We start from the raw sequence: 20,077 nt of genomic DNA on the forward strand, positions 1-20,077 counted from the left end.
GAATCATAGCTTTTATTACAGCCAAACACACATCCCATAGAGACACATGCACTGGCACATTGCTCTGCTGCAGCAAATATCAGAGGCTTCTCTGGCTGCAAGCCCAGAAGTGGCCTGTTGTGAAGGCGAATGGAATCTCATAGCCAGTTAATGGTATTACAGTAATAAACCCCACTCACACTGCATTTACTCCGCAGTGAAGAACATTGCATTGACATTAGTACACTGGCATTAAACAGCCCTCCCCATTTATTTGCACTTCATTTAAATAACACAACTGAAGAAACACGTATAGATAGTAAAATATTTTAATTAAATATACAGGAGGTCATATCATAAAAAATGTCTTTATTTTTTTGTCTTGCTCGCCAGCTGGGTGATTGGTAAACAGATGGCTACTGTATCAAAAAACACTTTCAGATGCACATAAATGGGAAAAAAAAACAAAACAAAAAGTGAAACGACAACATCCGAATTCTCAGCTTGTAGTGTTTGTTTAAATCTAACATGATCACAGTGACCTTGAAACAGAGCAAACAAGGACACAGCTAGATTGTGTAACCGACTTTTATACTGTTTTTTTTATACTATTTACAGATTATAACAGTTTATATGATAACAACCACGCGGTACTATCTACAGTGCTATTTACACAGAAAATAAGACAAGAAAGAGGGGTTTGCCATGAAATTGATCCCGTATGAATGTTCTGTACAGACGCCAGTTTCACCTACACACAGTAATGTACAGTACATAATCAAAAATGAATGTCTTTAAGTATTCAGTAAAACTTTACACATAGAGGTTTACAGCTTCTTTTTCTTCTTTTGAAACACCAGACATGTTCACGATGTATTTCGACTATCCTGGATTGCAATTATAGTGGTTGTTAAAAGCCAGAGCAGGTGTTGTCTTTGCACCTCAGGCTACAGAGCGTGGTAGGCTTATTTTTATGGCGTCTGGTACCTTTTCATCACTGCTAGAAAACACATACAGCACACATGCCCTGCCGATGACAGACACCAGACCTGCTTCGATATCAACTACCAGTACATTGTCACAGGGTTTTCTCTATAATGACTGCCTGTCACAGTAAAGCTAAGCAGATTTTAAGCACAAATACTAATCATCAGGTTAAATCATAAACTGGCTGTATAAAAACGTTGTGCCTTACCAATCAAGTCTGGTGTCTGATAGCCAGGTATGTAGGGTTTCTGAGTCTCTGTGCACTGCATTTCAGACAAGAGTGACAGTAATATTGAAATTCCTACCCTGCTACAGAAGATAAACCTTAACAACTGTAGTGCTAGTTCTACTCCAAGACTGCGAAAGGCACAGATATTTGCAAAGCAATAATATCTTAAGTGACAACATTCCTATCAAATCATACAGTGAGACTTTTTCAGGATAAAAAGAGTCTGTTCACCAAAACAAGAGCGTTTCAAGTCGAGAACACAAAAGATGAAATGCTGATTTCTTGTGGTGAGCATTCAGCAGCTGACAGCCGCTTCATTATGCTGGTCCTACACACAAAACAAGCGGCTACTTGTCACACAGGCAGAATTTACTTTCAATTGAGAGTTAGAAAAAACTAAAATAAAACTGCTGTTCATTAAAGCCCTACTTCAACAAAAAAAGTGTTGTTGTTTTTTTTCCTCTGCCTTTCAATGACCCACAAATAGGTATCATGAGCTCATGAGGATATGCAGAAAATGTATATTTAGCTTGAAGCTGAAGTCAACTAAGCACAGCTACAGCAAAACAACAACAGCTGAACTGTCATGCGTGGCAAACTGCTTGGTCCGGAATAATCGGCTTCATCTTTATCCAGTCGTATGATCAGTAATCCATAAACGCTTTGATTTGAGCACAAAATAAACCTTAACACTTTTTAGTTTGAGTGAAACCAGTCAGCTACTCTTGTTTTGATGCTGTTGTTAACCACAGGTTGCCATTAGCTTCAAGCTAAACATACGCCACGAACTCTGGCGGCTCAGTCACAGACAGATGACGCGGGAGGGACAAAACATCTCCGTTAGCTCAAGACACGTATTTTTAAGAACTTGAAAAGCAAAACTTGTCGGGTGAAGTACGGCTTTAACTTAAACAAAAAAATTTCATCTGAGATTTGGACTGAACTGCTTGTGTTGTATCTCGACTGAAAAATAACTTGAGTAAAAACCTGAACTGAGTAGAATCTACAGTACGTCTGTCATGCACAGCACCTCTGAATGTCATGGTAAAACTGTATCTTGCGCAGCAGTGGGTGTTCATCTCTACACTGAGGAGTCCAGGTGGATTTACTGTGGCACAAAGAGGCGACAGCTCCAGGCGTGGAGACATGTAAACAGATACAACACCACTGGCTGCCCAAAGTGTATTAATGCTTTCTTTTTTTTCTCTTTTTTTTTTTTTTGCGATGGTGAACACACCTCTTGGATACAAAGAATTTCATTTACATTGTCATGTTACTTGTAGTGTTTTTAAGCAACAAAGTTTAGCCCTCAGACGCAGTAAACAAATGGCTTTTCTCTGTTGCCCTCCACTTTTCACATGTCCATCGCAACAACCTGACTCGTGGTGACTGAGAGCGGCAAACGAATTTGTGAGCACATACAAATGAGAATTGTGCAAATAAGGATACAACAACAAACGATACAGTAAGTGGTAATAAAAAAAAACAGAACAGTGCAAAGGATATAAACAAATGCATAAACAAATAAAAAGAGGAAATGGAATTTTCAGTCTGCCTCACTGATCAGTTTATCGCTCTGTAATCAGCCAAAGTTTCATATTCAGTGTTTGTGTTTTTTCTGGCTGAGAGACAGAAATGTCTCTGAGGAGGGGAAAGGGAGCAACAAATAATGCTCGCTCCCTTAAAGTCTGGTGCTGGGGTGTACCGAGGACAGCTGTGGTGGTGGGAGGGTGGAAAGAGGGTACAGGTGGTGCAATAAGTCCCCATACAGAGCAGCGCCACCTGGATGCCTGTAGAAGTGGTGCGGGCTTGGGCTGGAGGCCAGCAGCTGCCTGTGGAGCATCATGGAGTGGAAGGCTAAGGGAGGCACCAGGGGGGAAACTGCTGACTGGCTCTTCAGGTACTGCAGACCCGGATGCTGCTGGAGCCCGTCCTGGGTTCCTGGTGATACCAGGCTGCCGTGTGGGTACATGCCTGGGTAAAGGGGTGCAGCGTGAGGTGGTGGGTAGGTCGTTGTGGGGTGGCCCTCAGGGAGATGGTTGTTGAGGTGAACAGCATGGGCCGGCTCAGCTGGTTTTAGCTCCTCTGGGTCGCTACGTCGGATAGCGCAAGCAGGGTGGATCGGTGTCACCACGCGGACCTTCCTCTCTGGAACTTCCTCACCGTCAGGTTCCACTAGGTTCCGTTTACTGGGTCGGATAGGGCTAGAGAGGGTTGTATCAGATGAAGCTTTGGGGCTGGGGAATGGTTGCGATGATTCTGCTGAGCTCTGTTTGGGAGGGGAGATGGTCATGGGAGGAACTCGGCATGCCTTAGGGTGGGAATCTAAACCCTGGTGCATGATGGAATAAGGGAGATTGCAGAAAGAGGGCTTGGAGAAGGATGACATTCGCTGAGAAAGAGGTTTAGAAATTGTGAAGTCTCTGGGCTCATCCTCTGCCTCTCTACTATCTCCATGTGTTGGAGTTTTGTCACTGTAGTGAGATCTGTAGGCTAAGCCTTCCTGCTCCATGCTGCCACAAACAAAGCCCTGGCTGCCTTCACGCTCTCTGGTGTAGTGCTCCCTCCGTTCTCCGTTGGGGAAGCCAGCAATCCTGTCCTGGCTCAGGCAGTTCTCAGTTTGCCTGTACAGACTGTGAAGGTGAGGGGACGAGTAGCAGTCGCCTGCATAGCTTCTAGTCTGAGCAGCTGGGCCCTGAAGTAGCTTCTCCCCAGCGTTCTCCACACTGTCCTGTGTACGGGCTCGGGGGAGATAGGGCTGCCATGGAGGACTGACTTGAGCCTGGAGGTGGTGGCTTGTTCGGCAGCTGTAAGTCTCTGAAACCTCCCCTGAAGCACACCTCTCTGACAGGCCACTGGTGGCTTGTTGGTGAGGCTTGCTGCTCTGTGCATGCTGGATGACTGATGGCCTGAATATGGGTGCTACCTCTGGGATGTTGTCTGACACACACCTGTGCCTCTGCCCTGTCACCTCCTCCTCCCCCTTCCTCTTCTCCTTCTCCCTGTCAGTTACTGACAAGGCAGGGAGGGCAGGACCACCTGTAGGATGTGGAGAATGAAGAGAAGAAGTAAAGGAGAAAGGGTTGGACTCGCATACTTGGGAGAGTAGCTTCTTTTTGGCCAACGGAGACATGACCCCCTGACTGGCTTTGCAGTAGGCAGCCATCTGTGCAGGGCCTTGGGCAGACTCCTTCTTAATGACCCCATAGTCTTCTTTCTCGGGGAAGGAATCTGTGCTCAAGTCTAAAGACTGTTTGTCTGCCTGTTTACACATAGGTAGCACCTTCCCCACTCTCCCACCATGACTTTCTATGGAGTCTTTGACCCTGGAGGTGGTCTCAGGCAGAGCAACATGTCCAGCAGGTTTGTTCTGATCCCAGCGGTGAGGCAGGTAGGGGTTTTTAGGAATGAAATGCCCTTCAGTTTGCTGTTCACATGTGAGTTTTCCTTGAAGGGCCTCACTAATCTGCCTCCATTCAGGCTGGGGACCAGGCCCTGTGTGGAGGTGGAGACCAGCAAGTGGGGCCCTGCAGTCCGGCTCTTTGGGACACAGTGAAGACGGCTGCTCCGCTGCCAAAGATTCCTCTTTCTTCAATGTTAGATGTAACTCTTCCTCTTCTATTACAATCGGTTCATCGCTTAGCTCCTGCTTGATGCCGATGGTGAGTTCATGGTTCTCGTCTTGCCCCTTGGAGTCCTGGGTGCAGAAAAGGGGCAGTTGTTATGAATGTTAAGGGATGTTAAAATGAATCAGATTGAGAGGCAATCCTAATGGATTTTTGCAGGGACCCAGAAGTTAGCATTGTCACTGGTCCTCCTCAGCCAAAAGCTGATGGAATTTGTATATTTGATCTTTGATTATTGTTGAAAATAAGCTCTGTGGTGGGTGTAAATAAAATCCTAGGGAGTACAAAGGTAACCACAAGTTTCACGCTTCTGTTTTTAGTTTGATTAATGAAAATCCCTGGAGTCCCATTTAGCCAACAGTTTGCAATTGCTGCTTTTGACCCACTTTTAAAAATGTACTAGTGTGGTATTTACTGATGTAATATCTTGAGATTGGGTGAACTTTAGTCCTTAAACCCCATTCAAACACCCATTGACTTCAACACAAGGGAACCGGAACTTATTTCTGGGTTTTATGACTCATTCTTGCACCATTCTGTAAAGCACCAGTTGGAAGAGGACTAGAACAGACCTGTGATGTTTCTTGGCCTTTCACCGTCTCCCCTCGATCCTTTCTGTTCCCCTGCTTGGGATTGTTGGGGCCTTTCAATTTCTTGGCCCCCACTCCTTTGGCTTTGGCCCCTGAAGCCTTCTCCTGGCTGCCCTCCTGCTTCCTGGGTTTTGCCAAGGGAAGGGGTTTGTCCTGCTCGCCTTTAATGTGCCTCTCGTATGGAAGGAGGAGCCTGAGAAGGAATGCAGGCACAGGAATGCAGATGAGTTTGTGGCATGATCAAGTTATGTCATGTCACGCTTGTAAAACACAATTGCTAATCTATATGAAGGGTGTTTAAACACTCTCATGTGGGGTAGGTGAAGCGTTTTTAACAGAGCCTTTTTTTTATTGTCCATACCGGTGGATAACAACCGCATATTATATGTGGAAAGTATTTAGTACAGTAATATCAAATGAGCTCCAGCTTTGCCACAGGCACACAATGTATCAAATATTCTACTTTAAAACCACCTTGTTTTAATACCTGGCAAGCATTAACTAATCCTATTGTAATTACACTACGTTTGGGAAAATCCAGGTTCAGATGAGTGCCAGAGTGTGTGCGTATGTGTGTGCATGTGTGTGTGTGTGAGAGGGGGGGGGGGGGGATAGAGAGAGAGAGAGAGAGAGAGAGAGAGAGAGAGAGAGAGAGAGAGAGAGAGAGAATGTGAATAACCTGTTATCTCCTGCTGAGACAGGTCACATTTGGTATTAGTTTAACCGTGAGAGAAGAATACATGCTTGAGTATTCATGTACAGTATATTTGTGGCTGATGTGGCTGAACTTAAATCATATTAAAGGGACCCTGCTTATAATATTGAACTGAATATACTAACTTGATTCATGGCAGAAGCCCTTTAAGTGGTTATAGTAATAATGTATTCAGCTGGTAACAGTGTGCTATAGTTTTTTAACATTGTCCAGCTGAAATGATTAAATGCAGAAAAACTGCGTAGGCTCCAACCTAATTAAATCCATGCGATGTGACAAGGAACTTTCTGTAGAGAAAACAACAAATCAGACTTCTGTTATTTCTCTTCTGAATATTCCCCAAGTTAATTTTCCATATCTGATGTCATAACTAATAGGGATATTAAGATCTGGATAACGTAACAATACCCATGTGTAAAATAAGGACATGAAGAAACCAGGGAGGGAAACTTTTAGACTTTTATTGCCGTAAAAAGAAAATGGAAATTGGCACTCGACCAGAAACTCAGTGGAAGAGGAAACCGAGACAACTGAAACACTACAACATTCCCGACTTCAGTAATCTGCTCTGAAAAAAACCCTCTCTAGCTCCTCTGTCGACTTTTTTGCAATAACAATCCATAAAAGCCAGACAGGAACATGACTTTCTCAGTCATGAGAAAAAATAAGGTCGTCTCCTGTAACGACAAGAGACAGTTGCACTATTCCTTTTAAGGGACATGGCGGTAAAACAAACAATGAATCAAGAGCTGTTTCGCCTCCTCTTCAAAAGGAAGACAAAAAGCCTCAGAGAGTTCAAGAGGCTCTGTGGGATTTTTTGTTATTTTTCCTCTGAACAAAAGTGCTGGCAGGGAAAGCGGTGAAACTACATTTCATACAGCTGGTCTGGCACCAGGCCCCAGGCCGAGAAAGGAAATGTACTATTAAATGTGACTTATTGGAAAGAAGGAGAGCAAAGGGCTTATGAAAGAGAGGAGGGAGGGAGGGAGGGAGGGAGGGAAAAGAAACAGGAGACAGAGTGAAAGAGGGGATAATGACATGTTAATGAAGAGCAAAAATGATTCTAAAAGCAGGAACGAGGAACCTTCGAAAACAGGAAAAACATGCAGTCATTATAACTTTAGAATAGCAGCAGTGGTATTCATTACACGGAGCAGCGTGGTTCTCAGGTTTTCTGTTTAGGATTGCAGAGTAATTAAACATGAGTGAACAGAAAAAGCAGGATGGATTAAATGCTATAAAACTTCAGGCTGGCAAATGTGTATTCAACATGTGCAAATGTCGCCCTGACGAGTGATCAAAGGGCCTGAAAAGTGTCATATATATATATTCAGTTTACCAGGGCGCACTGTTGACTATCACTATGATCTGTGGGAAAGAGATGGCTGCCTTGGCCTGGGTCAGCTTTATGGAATGTCAATATGGGGTGGGCGGCGGGGTGTCGCAGAGCCAGATAATGTATGAGCGGAGCCCGGGAAAATTACTGGAGCCTTAAATAGTTCCAAATGGAAAGGATAAGATGCTATTTTGGCTCGGAAACCAAAAATCAGTCTCAGGAAGTTCCCTACATTGTCAGAGTTATTTGCTTTGTTTGGCTTAATAAATATGAGTTGACCAGCCAAAACTGGAGTCTATTAAATGGTACATTTAATTCTTTCTATCACTTTCAATTCCAAGACACACTTTTACAGCTTTATTCCACAATAAGTGGATGAAGTCTATTAGACAGTCACCCCTGAAAATCATAATAAAGCCTTTATTCTGAAAAAAAATGACATTACACAGTAATTACAATTATGGTAATTACAATGCAATATATAAGTGTCAGTTTCCTCCAAAAGGGGGTAGTGAAGGCGTCAGTTGAGTGAGAGCCAGGTGTAGTTAATAATCCTAGCCACATGGGGGCGTATGCTGCACTTCGAGATTCCAGGAAAGAATTTCATTAGGCAGGACAGGCAACATTTTTATGAGGTCAATAAATACTTAACTTCCTCTCATGCAGATTTATCACCTGGCTTTTGTTTAAGCAGCCGTTTTCCATGCTGATGATAAGCAACTAAAATATGCATGGGAAGGGATTAACTTGTATGAATTGTTATTAACCTAGAAAAATATTTATTCATTTGTAATGAACTTATGTCTTATCTTTAAAAGTAAATCAGTAAGCTCAAAAAAAAAAATTATCAAACAACATCTCTCAGCTGTTTGTGCCTCTGTGTTAATGGATACTACATGAATCACCTCCCCCTAAAAAAAAAAAAAAAAAGAAAGAGAGAGAAAAAAAAAAGACAACTTGGCAAAAACAAGGTGACTTTACCAGCAAAGTGCTGCTCTCATCTGAGTTTTGTGTTACAGGAACAAGCCGTGTGTTAGAATCCAAGAAAAGGCTAAGTCACCAAATATGAGGAAAAAGCCTGCAGGCTGTTCCATTTCAACAATTTCCCTCCCATCCATGCTGAAATTAATTTTAGCTGGTGTTGTGTTAAGATCACAAGAGCTGCTTCGTGTGTAAAAAAAAAAAAAAAAAAAAAAAAAGGAGAGAGAGAGAGAGAGAGAAACTATTTAAAGAGCTGGTGGACAAGCCCCCGGGGCAGTAGAACGATTTGGAGGAAAGAAAAACGACTTACTTTTATAGGTCTGCAAGGAAAAAGACAGCAATATAAAAACTCTAATCTGTCTTGAATCTAAATGCAGTGATTAAGCACCATTCCAGAAATGAGAAAACAATAACTGCTGTTGAGAAAAAACAGAGAGGGAGCGAGAGAGAGAGAGAGAGAGAGAGAGAGAGAGAGAGAAGATGCCAGCAGAGGGATAAACAGACATTGTAGCTGGTCCCTCTGCTTTGGATTCATGCCTCAAAGCCCCTCTTTTGTCTCAAAGCCAAACCACTTGAGGTGACCCTCATTCATGCAGTTAAAAGAAGAGGGCAGGGCAAGAATGTATGAAAAACTTAAGTCCTTTGTCAAGTCTGAAAATACCAGATTTAAAATGACCTCTACAGTTCCCCCGGGGTTCGTTCTCATTAGCTGTTGCTGCTGCAGTAAATGCTCGCTATAGCAGGTGTGAGTGCTGTTTAAAACAAATGTGAGCTGTACTCACAAGTCTTTGCATCACTCGAGTTTCTAAACCCCAAAAATACAAAGCATATGTTCACTCTTGCTGCCCTAGTGGGCTGAAATCTCTGCAAGAATGTCATTAATTTAATTTGCTACACTGAACAACTTATTAATCTCTGTAGACTTGAATAGATTCTCATACAGTCGATTGCCTGTCACACGTCAGGGCTGTAATTTGTGATTTCTCATCGCCACTGGGGGAAGAAACCTTGGACCCTTTGATTAAATTCCACGCATAAAGAAATCACCCAATCTTGTGATTTGTTAGGTTGTTGCACTGAAAAAAAGAGGCTTTATCATGCTCAATGAAGCATTTTGTCTTGAGGAAACCATAAAGCTCACAGTAAAAATAGCTGCTTGCTATTTTAGAATAAAGAACATGACGCTCTTTGGCTGCAAAACAGATAGTGTAGCACAATAAGAGATGTACAAATGGGTTTTGATACAAGTATTGTGTTGACACAGGGATTGATTTAGTCTTAGGGAATGATGAGAGCTGCAGGGACGACATCTTTTTTGTAGGCTGGAGTTAGCATCGCCACAGGTTCTTTTAACAAAGGCCACAGGGATTTTTGCATCGGATTTTGGATTTTTGTCCAACATGATCTCTCTTGCCAACAAAATTTTATGAGATTCACATGCTTTGTTTTGCAAGATATCCTTCACAAATTATTTTTTGTGATTGTTGAAGCTTGAAAAGAAGTTGTACAAAGCTAACATTAAGCCACAGTCTACACATCGAATTAAGGACTCCAATGTGACCACAGCTAACCCTGCATTCGGTTATACTTAGAACTGGGAAAAATGACCTCACTGAACTCAGACAGGCTTCATCAAGCCTGGATTTGCCTTCCTGACGTCACAGCGAATATGGCAGCACACACAGCGAGAGGTTAGCAGAATTAGCCTTTCATAAAGGTTTTATTTTGTGTTACTATTTCTTCTTCCAGTCAGTGAGTTTCTGATTGATGTGTCTTTGCGGGAGTGCAGTAACGTTAGCAGCCTGCTCTCCTGCCCCTTTTTAACGTGTGTGAACGTGTGCGCGTGTGCGTGTGTGTAACCAGCCATCCTCACGCCGCAAGACTTGATAAACAAATATCACTTTGCTGCCAGGCGCTTTGTAGTTTTCCTGAACTGGAACGCATTTTGATCTGACATGAGAAATAGGAAGTCGCAATTATCCACTTCCGAAAAGCAAAGGGTCAAATTCAGGCTTCTGTTTTCATTTTGTAGTCCTTGTCAACCTCCCTTGTCTTTTTTTAGCCTCTTTTTTGCAGCGGACATTTTTAAGTCGCATGAAAAACTTCCAAATTTTTAAGTGTGGGATCTAATAATCTATTTTATGTCCGAGAACAAAATGTTAAAATATCATAGGCTAATTTTATCCTCTGACCTTCTTTTGGGCACTCAAAGGAACTCACACTGACTTTTGGAAGAGGAAATTGTACATACATACTTCTGTTTTTTATTTCGCATTCATGCAAATGTAACTGTATTGTAATATTTCTGTCTCCTCCAACTTTCTCTCTATTTTTTTTTTTGCTCGTTCAATAAAATATTTGACTGTTTGCGTTCTCTCCCTGCTTCTTTCAGGTTAAGGGGGATAAAATCAGGGAGGATATGAAGGTGATATTACCTCTCGCTGCAATAAAATTATACCTTCTGTTATAGGAGAAAGGACTAGAATCTGTGTTTCACCTAAAGTATTAGAGCCAAAGTGTAATGCGCCACATTTGATGTATCTGCAATACAGCAAGGGCAATGCAGAGAGCTGCTGACTAGTGCAAGATATATCTAGCAGAGTAAAAAACACAATCTCCTGTCCCCTTTCTCTTACTCAAATATGAACTCCCTTCTATTATAACTCTCAGTGTGAGCACTGGGTCAAGGTTTTCTCTGATTATGAGCAACAAATATAGTTTTATATCTAGAGAGCAGCTTTAGGGAATGCAGAACATTGATACCACGAGGAATGAATAAAGGCTGAATCAATAAAACATCTCGTAGAGTGAAATTGGAACAGGCGTGCATCTGTCTTAAAAAAGAAATACATATCTGCATGATCTGAGCCGGGGAGTATTTCACATGCCTCATGCTCTATGTACAGTACATCTGGCAAACATCTACCTCTTTTAAGAGGATGATTTTAAGATGATTTAATCCAAAAAGCCCTCATCTGCTCAGTCTTTTATTGCCCAATACCTCAGTTTTTAAATAGCAAATTTTTCTAAATTGCTTCTCTGTTGCCATGGATACCCCCCAACCTCCAATTCCATCCCTCCCCAATACCAACCCCGTTGTGCAATTACATTAGAGTGCCAGAGCATGGTGAGGTATTAAAAATCTGTAAGAGGCAGAAATAAACAGACATAGTGAAATGTGATGTTTCTGTAACAAGAGATCACGTAGGAAACCAGGAAGATTAAATATGTAGGAGCTGTTAAAAGGCGCTGACCTGTATAATGAAAGAAACAGCATGAAGTGCAAGGCAGGGAGTGGGAGGGGAGGGGGGGGGGTACAAAGAGAAAATGGCACAGCACAGAAGCAAAAGGCAGTCTATTTCAAGGTTATTGATGCCATCTTTTTCATGACCTCATTTTTAATTCGGAGCGCTGGGCCCTGACAGCTAATCTCGGGAAACGGTTTAAATAAATATCATTAAAGCTTCCCTGTAGCTGCAGCAGCAGACCTTGGCTTGGACATTTCTACATTGATTTTTTTTTTCCCCCCTCCCCATGCACACTAATGAACGGCACTCCGTAAGTAAAAAACACTAAGTTTGAAAATTACAATTAGCCGAGGTTATCTCCTGTTCAATTGCAGCTATGTGACTCCATTACTTCGAGTGATTACTGCCTGCTCCTGGACAGCATAAATATAGTGATTATGCCCCTGGCTCCATCTTTCACAATAACATCTCCTAGGAAACCATTTCATATGATTTTACTATTAGGGCTGTAAAGGGCTAATATGTGTAATTTCAAATGAGAGCTGAATGCTTGTGGATATTCTCTATCTTTAACTCTAATATCTCTGAGACAGTTGATATTGTCCACTTAATTTATAGCACTGATCTCCACAAATATCTTTTCCTTTCATCCCACTAGCTATTTTTTTTTTTATTTCCTGCTTGCACTCTACTACAGCCCACTGAGACAAATCAGAAGTGATCCCTCTGAGGGAGGAGAAAAATATAAGTGTTGTTCCAGTTTGTACATTGTACATTCTTCCCCGTGAATTATATTTCTGTAGCACATTGACTAATGATTAAAGGTGGAAACAAAGACGCCTCTAGGGAGCAAACACACACTTCAGCGAGCCCACAAACAGCCTCATTCATCATGCGGAGAGAATGGCCGTGTTTGCTGAGTTAATACAATGAAGCTAATTGCCCTCCAAGCAGCCCAAACACCAAGGCTCAGCTAAAATTATTCCCCTGAATGGAACCTTGCTCGGCTTCAGCTGATCTCTCTCTCTCTCTCTCTCTCTCTCTTACTTCCTCTCTTTCTTTTCCTCTTACACACACACACACACACACACACACACACACACACACATGCACACAAACAAACACACACACACACACACACGGATATTATTGTATTGATTCAGCATTATTTTCTTTCTCAGCTGCTCCTCGGTGGCTGGAGAGGGAAAGGCCAGCACAGCAGCAGTCACACCTCAGCGCTCGCCTCACGCTCCGGACCAACCCCGCCTGTCTTCCCATGACCCTATTTACACCCTTTAGAGTGATATACAACATAGATTCTCACATCTGGCCTCAAAGTAATTTGTTGGCATATGATAAACCTACAAAACATGGTTCAAAAGTAGATTCTGTCTTTTGCAATAAAATTACAGCATCATCTCTGAAGCCAGGTGATGTCATATCTATTATTAGTCTAAATACGGACAGCCGCCGTGCAGCAGCCTCACTCGTAAACTGTATCCCTATTTCTGGCAGAGAGGAGAAACTGGGGACGCAGCTCAAACACTGAAAGCACCCTCAGCTGAAAATTTAGAGGCACGTTGTCAACTCTGTACTGAGCTATATGCTCTTGTGTATGTATATGGGTTCACAAACTTCCTGGAAAAGCCACTCGGCCACCGCTACTTGTGCTCGCAAATTCGCTTACAGTGTGCAATCTTGACACAGCTGCCCAGCTCACCCATATGGTACTGCTGGAATATCGTGGTATTACTGACAGGTGTGTGTGTATGCCTGAGCTGTGTTGATTCAAGAACCAGCACAAGCCGCAGGGATGTGGAGAGGGTTGCCAGCCCAGAGGAATGACCTGCTTCATGAGCGACTGGTTATCTCTTGTTGGGAAGATCATTTTTGGCATTTGTTTAACCTTGGGAAAGTGGGTGTGCGTGCATGTTTGTATGTGTGTGTGGGGGGGGGGGGTGAGAGAGAGAGAGAGAGAGAGACAGAGACAGAGAGAGAGAGAGTGAGAAAGGGAGAGAGTGCAGGCAGCCCTGCATAATACCCTTAGTGCTCCCTCAGGCTCATACCCATATGCTTGCTTTAATTTAGTAATACCATCTCAGTGATTATGATGTGGAGTTTAAAACTGCTGCAGTATCTGACTGAATGATTAGATGCGTATTCTAAACTGGTGTTTTCAATTTATCTCACAACTGTGCGTGCTTACGATGCATATAGAGGAGAGAGGATAGCGACTGTACGTATCTGCATCCAGTTAATAATTTAAAACTTTGCTGTTATTTTGAGCTTTTAAATCCTTCTGAGCTCGCTCGCAGAACAGCAGGGGTGGAGTTTACAGCATAATTGGTTCCATAGTGCCACGAAACTAATCAATGACTGCGAAGAAAATAACTGAATCTCATCTCATCATGAATTGATTTAAGTCCATGAGGAATACATCTGTGAGTCAGCAAGGAATGCTTCGCCCCCTGCTCCTTTGCATATGTCTAAGTACACAGATGTTCGCTGGATGAGATGAATGTTTGTTATGAAACATCATAATTTTGTGAATAAACAAATACACTCTTTAAGTGCAGACCTCCGCAAAGAAGAAATATGTTTTTTTCTTGGTAAATTAAAGTATGATTATGTAGTTTTGCAGAGCACCAGCGGCCTCTGCTGATACCAAGTGGTGAACTACGGAGATCTTGGTGTTTTCTATTCAGTTCATTTGAGAACTGGCAGACTGTTGTGCTATTATTACTTGATTGGAAGGGAAATAACAACAGGATTGGAACAGAGGAGGTAAAAAAAGCTTCACGTTCAACAGTAACATTCTTCATGTTTATGATTCATCTCAACCGTGTGACCATGGTTCTGGACCCACAACAGTTGTGCACATTTTCAAAATGCTAACCGCTAGTACAACACTGACTGACTGAGTGGCTAGCGTGGATGAATCAAGAGAGCTGGATCTCTGGAGCGTCAGCAGCAATGAAAGTTGTGCGATGGTGCATGAAGCCAAAGAAAAACTTCCAGGTACAGACTGCAGCATTGAGCCCATGGAGAAAGCACACCACAGACTTCTGCCAGCCAAGCCAGTTTAGCCCTCGGCTGTTGAATAAAAATGAAGTGATTTAATCTGGCAGTTCTTTTACACTTTTAACAAAACAAATGGATCAAATTATGATAGCCAAATGACTCATGTTTTGGGGGGTTGTAACACTTTTATAAATGCTTTTCTCACAATGTGTGGGAAAAAAAGCCTTTCCTGGATGGATCACATGATGGACACAATAATTGTAATTCCTCAGTTTGGCCACTATGCACAATTGGCTTCCATGCCCAACACGATTCCTTGGTGACAAGCAGTAGGTAAGAGTCTTGTTTTCCTGTTTTCCTCCTCTTAGCTTTCACATCAATACCCTCTTCCTTTTCTTGTCACCTCTGATTGATTGTTGTACTGAGAATTCAGAGCTAACTTCCAATCTCAGATGCTAAAAAGGATGCATAATGCTGCTTTAAAAGACTCTGCCCTAAAATGTAATGGATTCTTCCTTGGCTCACGCTACACTCCTCCAATCCTGCTGATGGACAGACAAACAACCAGCAGTGAAAACATAATCCCTTTGGCAGCTGTAAGTGTTGTGAAATCATACTTGATGCAGGTGTGCAGGATTTTAACTCACTACGGCCGATGCAACTGTTCCATGTCTGGTTGCATAACAACGATGTGTCATACAACTGCAGGACAAAACACAGCTACTCACCTCTCGTAGTGCCTTCGTGTACATGTGGCGGCGCTTGTGCTGCTGGGGTTCCCGCCCAATTCATCATATACGTGCTTCCATTGTCGGCGAACTGTGATCTGGAAGGATTCATTAGAAAACAGAGTGATGATATAGAAAGAGACAAAGAAGATGACAGCAAAGTAGACAGAGGAAAGCTTAAAAAAAAAAAAATGAACGGAAGAAACGATTTAAAAAGCCAAAGAGAAAAACACAAGTGTCTGACATCATTTTGAGGTCCAGGGGAGTTACTGACTCATAATTTTCCGGTTATTGAATACTCAACACTTAATTCTCTAGCATAATAAGCTCTCTTTACATCATGCAATTAGTTGTTCCCGCTATAACCTCTTATTTCACAACATGCTATAATACAAATTTCAAGGCTTACACAGAGCCAACAAAGACTCAACACGAAACCTGAGATAATCAAGTGCAGATATGAGGGTTTTAAAATAATATGAGGCCCAAATATATGAGCTGTATCCGTTTTTATGACCTGGTATGTCTGTTCCGATGATATTTTACAAGCTAGCTAAGGAAAAAAAACACAAGCCATGCATTTGTTGCCTTCACATCAGACACTGACTTTACTATGGAAACATGTTACACATGAATAGCGAGTGATGCAGGTAAGGATTGACAAATTAAATGTGTCCACTCATACCCAGACATGTTTCTGAGTCAGTCTCCGTGTATGTGCGTGTGTGTGTGTGTGTGTGTGTGTGTGTGTGTGTGTGTGTGTGTGTGTGTGTGCATACAGTACACGTGCATTTCACTTCAACTCCAACATGGGAAAAAATGAGCGATTTGACCAATTTCCCTCTGAACAGTTGAGTGCAGAGCAACATGTGTTTTCCACTGCAAGGGGGTTTTGAAATAACAGCATCATTTTTGCTAAATGTGGCTCTGAGCAAGACTTTCTTCTTGGGAAAATAGTGACTGACCTTAGGGGGCAAAGGGAGAGCAGAGAAAGAAGAGACGGGGAGGAAAGAGGGGAGGTAGGTAGGACGGAGAATGAGAGGGAGACATAATGGAGAGAAAGAGCAGGAGAGGGGGGGGGGACATAAGGAGGGGAGCAGAAAGAGGGGGGGGGAGCATTGACGAAAGAGAGGAAATATATTGCCACATATGTGAATACTTACTAACTCATATCCTCCGAGTTTCTGAGCAGCTTGAAACATAGTCCAAAGGTTGACTGTGGGAGACAGAAGACAAACAAGGCAGTCAGGGACTCTGGGAAAGGACCTGAGCTGAAACACACCACATCATATGGAGTCATTACACCAGAGAGAGAAAGCGATACAGTGCTGGAAGAAGTATTGAGATCCTTTAAGTAAAAGCAGCACTAGCAAATGTAAAAGCACTCAAGTCCTGTGTTTAAAACAGGCCAATCTCATAGAAAACATATGACTTATCACCGGGTTGCTTGGTGGCGGCAAACCAATGTATATCAACAAGGATCGATTTTTGTCCTGGACGCATAAATTCCTTGTTACAACTTCGAGGGACAGGCTCGGGCGGTGGTTGGAGCCAACATACACCCGACTTTGCAGCAAGAGACGTAATGTTCAACGTACACAACATTTTCTTGACATAACCACATGTTTTTTGTTCCTAAACCTAACTAGATCTTAACTGTGTAGACACATTGTAAAAAAACGTTTTTTTTTCCCCGAACATTTTTCAGGAAGCTGTTGACAGGGAATAACAGAATGTTTTCTAAACTTCAAAATGGCATTAACCACCACTCAGACGGGCACATTGTTGTGAGCCAGGGATTTTGTGTCACCACCGCCACAAAAGGATCATGACTGACTTTCTACTGAGCCTGTTTCCGTGGTTACGCCCTGTAATGTTAACAGATGTCGTACCATGTTACGGTGGTGTTAAAAAGTTCGGATTATTTCAAACTTTAGTTAAATTGCAGGAGTAGTAATAGGAAAAAGTTATCATTAAACAGAATGTCCCCTGACAGAGGCTCCTAAATATATGATATTATTATAATGCAACAATATTCAACTGACATTAAAATTGGACTGCAAACCCTGTCTAGAGTTTATTAGTTTTATCTGGAAAAAATGCACCATAGTTTATTGTGAGTAATCACTCTCAAAATTACATTAGGTGAGATTAAATTCTGGTTGCGCACTGTGCAGCTATAGCCACGAGATCCCAATGTGTTATGTAACTGTGATATACCAAATGAACGAGATATGATTAGTACTTGCTGGATCTATCTGCAGTGGAGTAAAAAAGGGCAACATTTACATTTGAAATGTGGCCAAGCAGAAGTAAAATATCACACACATTTTGTATTGTCCTCAAATACTTAAATACAATTATTGAGTAAATGTACTAATGATAGATGCAATTGTTTTTCTGCAACATACCAAAGGAATATGGTAATTCCTGAACAGGCAGCTTTTTATCATGTTCACACACAGTAAAGCTGCACTCCTGCTGAAAGAATGCAAATGAATATTGAGTGTGTGCACAATCACAGCTATGTGATAAAACACAGCATATGTTTCATCCTAAAACAGAGATTTGATAATTCTCAGCTGCAGCCTCCAGGTATGAATGGAAACCATTACAAGCATCAAACGCTTGGCAATATGCTCAAACTTCTGTTTGAACTAATGCAAATTCATTTGCATTTATTTTCCCATGCAAATAACCCATGACAGGCCATATCAAAATACACGTCTTGTGTAACATTTTTCCTAAAAATAGCCATGTAAGCTTTCAGGAAGCCTTCAAATGGCTGTCTGTATTTGAAAGGAAATATTTCCCACAAACAAAGAACCACAAGTTCATTGGGGGACTTTTTTTTTGTGCCAATGACATTTGTATTTGCTTTCTGTAACATCATTGTTTAACATTTTTATATGACGGCCTATAAATAAGAAAAGGATGCCTCGCCTGGGGAGAAATCCATCAAAATTCAATCTGTGCTTACACAAAGCCTTGCATTTGTCAAAATGACATTTTCCTATCTCCGCATTTGACAGCATTGATTTTTTTCCTTCCCTCCTCTCTGCGACCGTTGTCAATGCACCAGTGGAATAACAAAGGGAGCTGGGTAGGTTGTTCTGTTTGAACTGAGCACTACAGCATATTGTGTTTTCTGACGGTGGAAAGATGGACTATTTAACTAGCTTGTTATGCATCGACTGTAATTACCACAATAGCACACGGGACTGGGAGGGAGCAGAACAGATAAAGGAAATGAGAGAACATGTCTTTTCTTAGATGCCTTGTCATTAACAATTTCTTTTCTTAATTCCCCTCTATTTGGCAGGGGCAATTATCGCTGAGATAAGGATGACAAAACAGGAACACAATGCAGCCTCAATGACACACCGATGGCATGGCAATTAGACAGCAAGGCTGAAAGAGAGAGACAAATTGGAACTGATGTTCACAATCACATGCTGATGCCCAGGCAGTGAGGCACACATGAGTCTGTAATAATCGCACGCGTGCGCACGAACACGCGCGCGCGCACACACATGCGCACACTCGTACACACGCACACACACACACTAGGGCATTCAGACTATATAAAGTAAGCACTCCTGTTTTATTCCTCTTAAAATGCTCAGTCCACTCTATCACCCATTTCTTTCAGCACTTCTACTGCACCCAAACAACTTTAATGGGAGCAGCTGTGGAGCAAAGTCAATAATAACCAAGTGATGGGAAATGGGCTGCACATATGTAACGCCTTCTCCGTCTTCTCCTGGTGCCTCGTTCACCCTTACACACTCACATACATTCATACGCTGATGGTGGATGGCTGTCGCGCAAGGTGCCAATCTGCTCATCAGGGGAAAGACTCACGGGAGGAGCCAGGAACCTTCTGATTACAAGAGGTCCGGACCACTTCCTGAGCTCGTCATTTAAAAAAGGGAAGCACCTTTTGCACGCTGTTCCTCAGGATGAGCAAATCAGGCTAAATACGCAGTATGATTAATGACACAGGCCAACTAGATATTCCGAGGTTCCATATCTGTCTATTGCAGTTGAGTAATGGATCTCTCAGACAATTGAAGTAGATATTTAACATCCAAGTGCCTGAGATCAAATGCACTATGATGTCATTCAGTTTGCTGTCATCAACCATGACAAAAACAACCTTATTGCTAAATTCTACCGCTGTAACTCTGGTGGGAATAATACAAATACCCATGTCTGGGTCTGTCACATTAACAAGAGGCGGTTAGAATGAATAAAACTGACACACAAAGTAAGCCTGAGAGCTCCCCAGCCGTCTCTGGGGTCTGCGTCTGAATGACTGCCAGTTCAAACTTGAGATTTTTTACTGTGATTTAATTGCAATAAATGAATCAAAGTAATGCAGAAGAAACAACATCACGATGCCGATTTTAATCAAAGCAATTTGTCACGTCTTTCCGCAAACAATTTCTGAAAGGAAAAGTTTTGATTGAACCCTGAGATATAACATTTTTGGGGGGTTTTGAAGGCTTCACATGTTGACCCAGCCTAAACACAGAGATGGCCTTTGCGTGTGCATTTGTACCATACATAGAAATGAATGCAATGAGTCAATACAGCAATCAATTAAATATCTATCTGCAACAAATGTGACAGCG

At 42.2% G+C, this 20,077-nt stretch overlaps 1 protein-coding gene across 1 annotated transcript in view; it reads right to left on the reverse strand.

The window, feature by feature from the left end:
* Window positions 1-122: 122 nt before the first annotated feature.
* Window positions 123-20,077, reverse strand: part of arid5b (AT-rich interaction domain 5B) — an 85,873-nt gene continuing 65,918 nt past the window's right edge. Inside the window, exons 7-10 of the mRNA XM_086181320.1 lie at window positions 16,604-16,656; window positions 15,441-15,538; window positions 5,394-5,604; window positions 123-4,892 (exon numbers count right to left, since the gene is read on the reverse strand). Of these exons, the coding sequence (XP_086037446.1) occupies window positions 2,877-4,892; window positions 5,394-5,604; window positions 15,441-15,538; window positions 16,604-16,656 (2,378 nt within the window). The 3' untranslated portion in view covers window positions 123-2,876. The remainder of the gene's footprint in view (window positions 4,893-5,393; window positions 5,605-15,440; window positions 15,539-16,603; window positions 16,657-20,077) is intronic.

Source organism: Aulostomus chinensis, chromosome 16 (genome assembly GCF_037954235.1).
Source record: "Aulostomus chinensis isolate RoL2024-O1b breed Wild chromosome 16, RoL_Achi_v1.0, whole genome shotgun sequence".
Classification (NCBI taxonomy): Eukaryota; Metazoa; Chordata; class Actinopteri; order Syngnathiformes; family Aulostomidae; genus Aulostomus; species Aulostomus chinensis.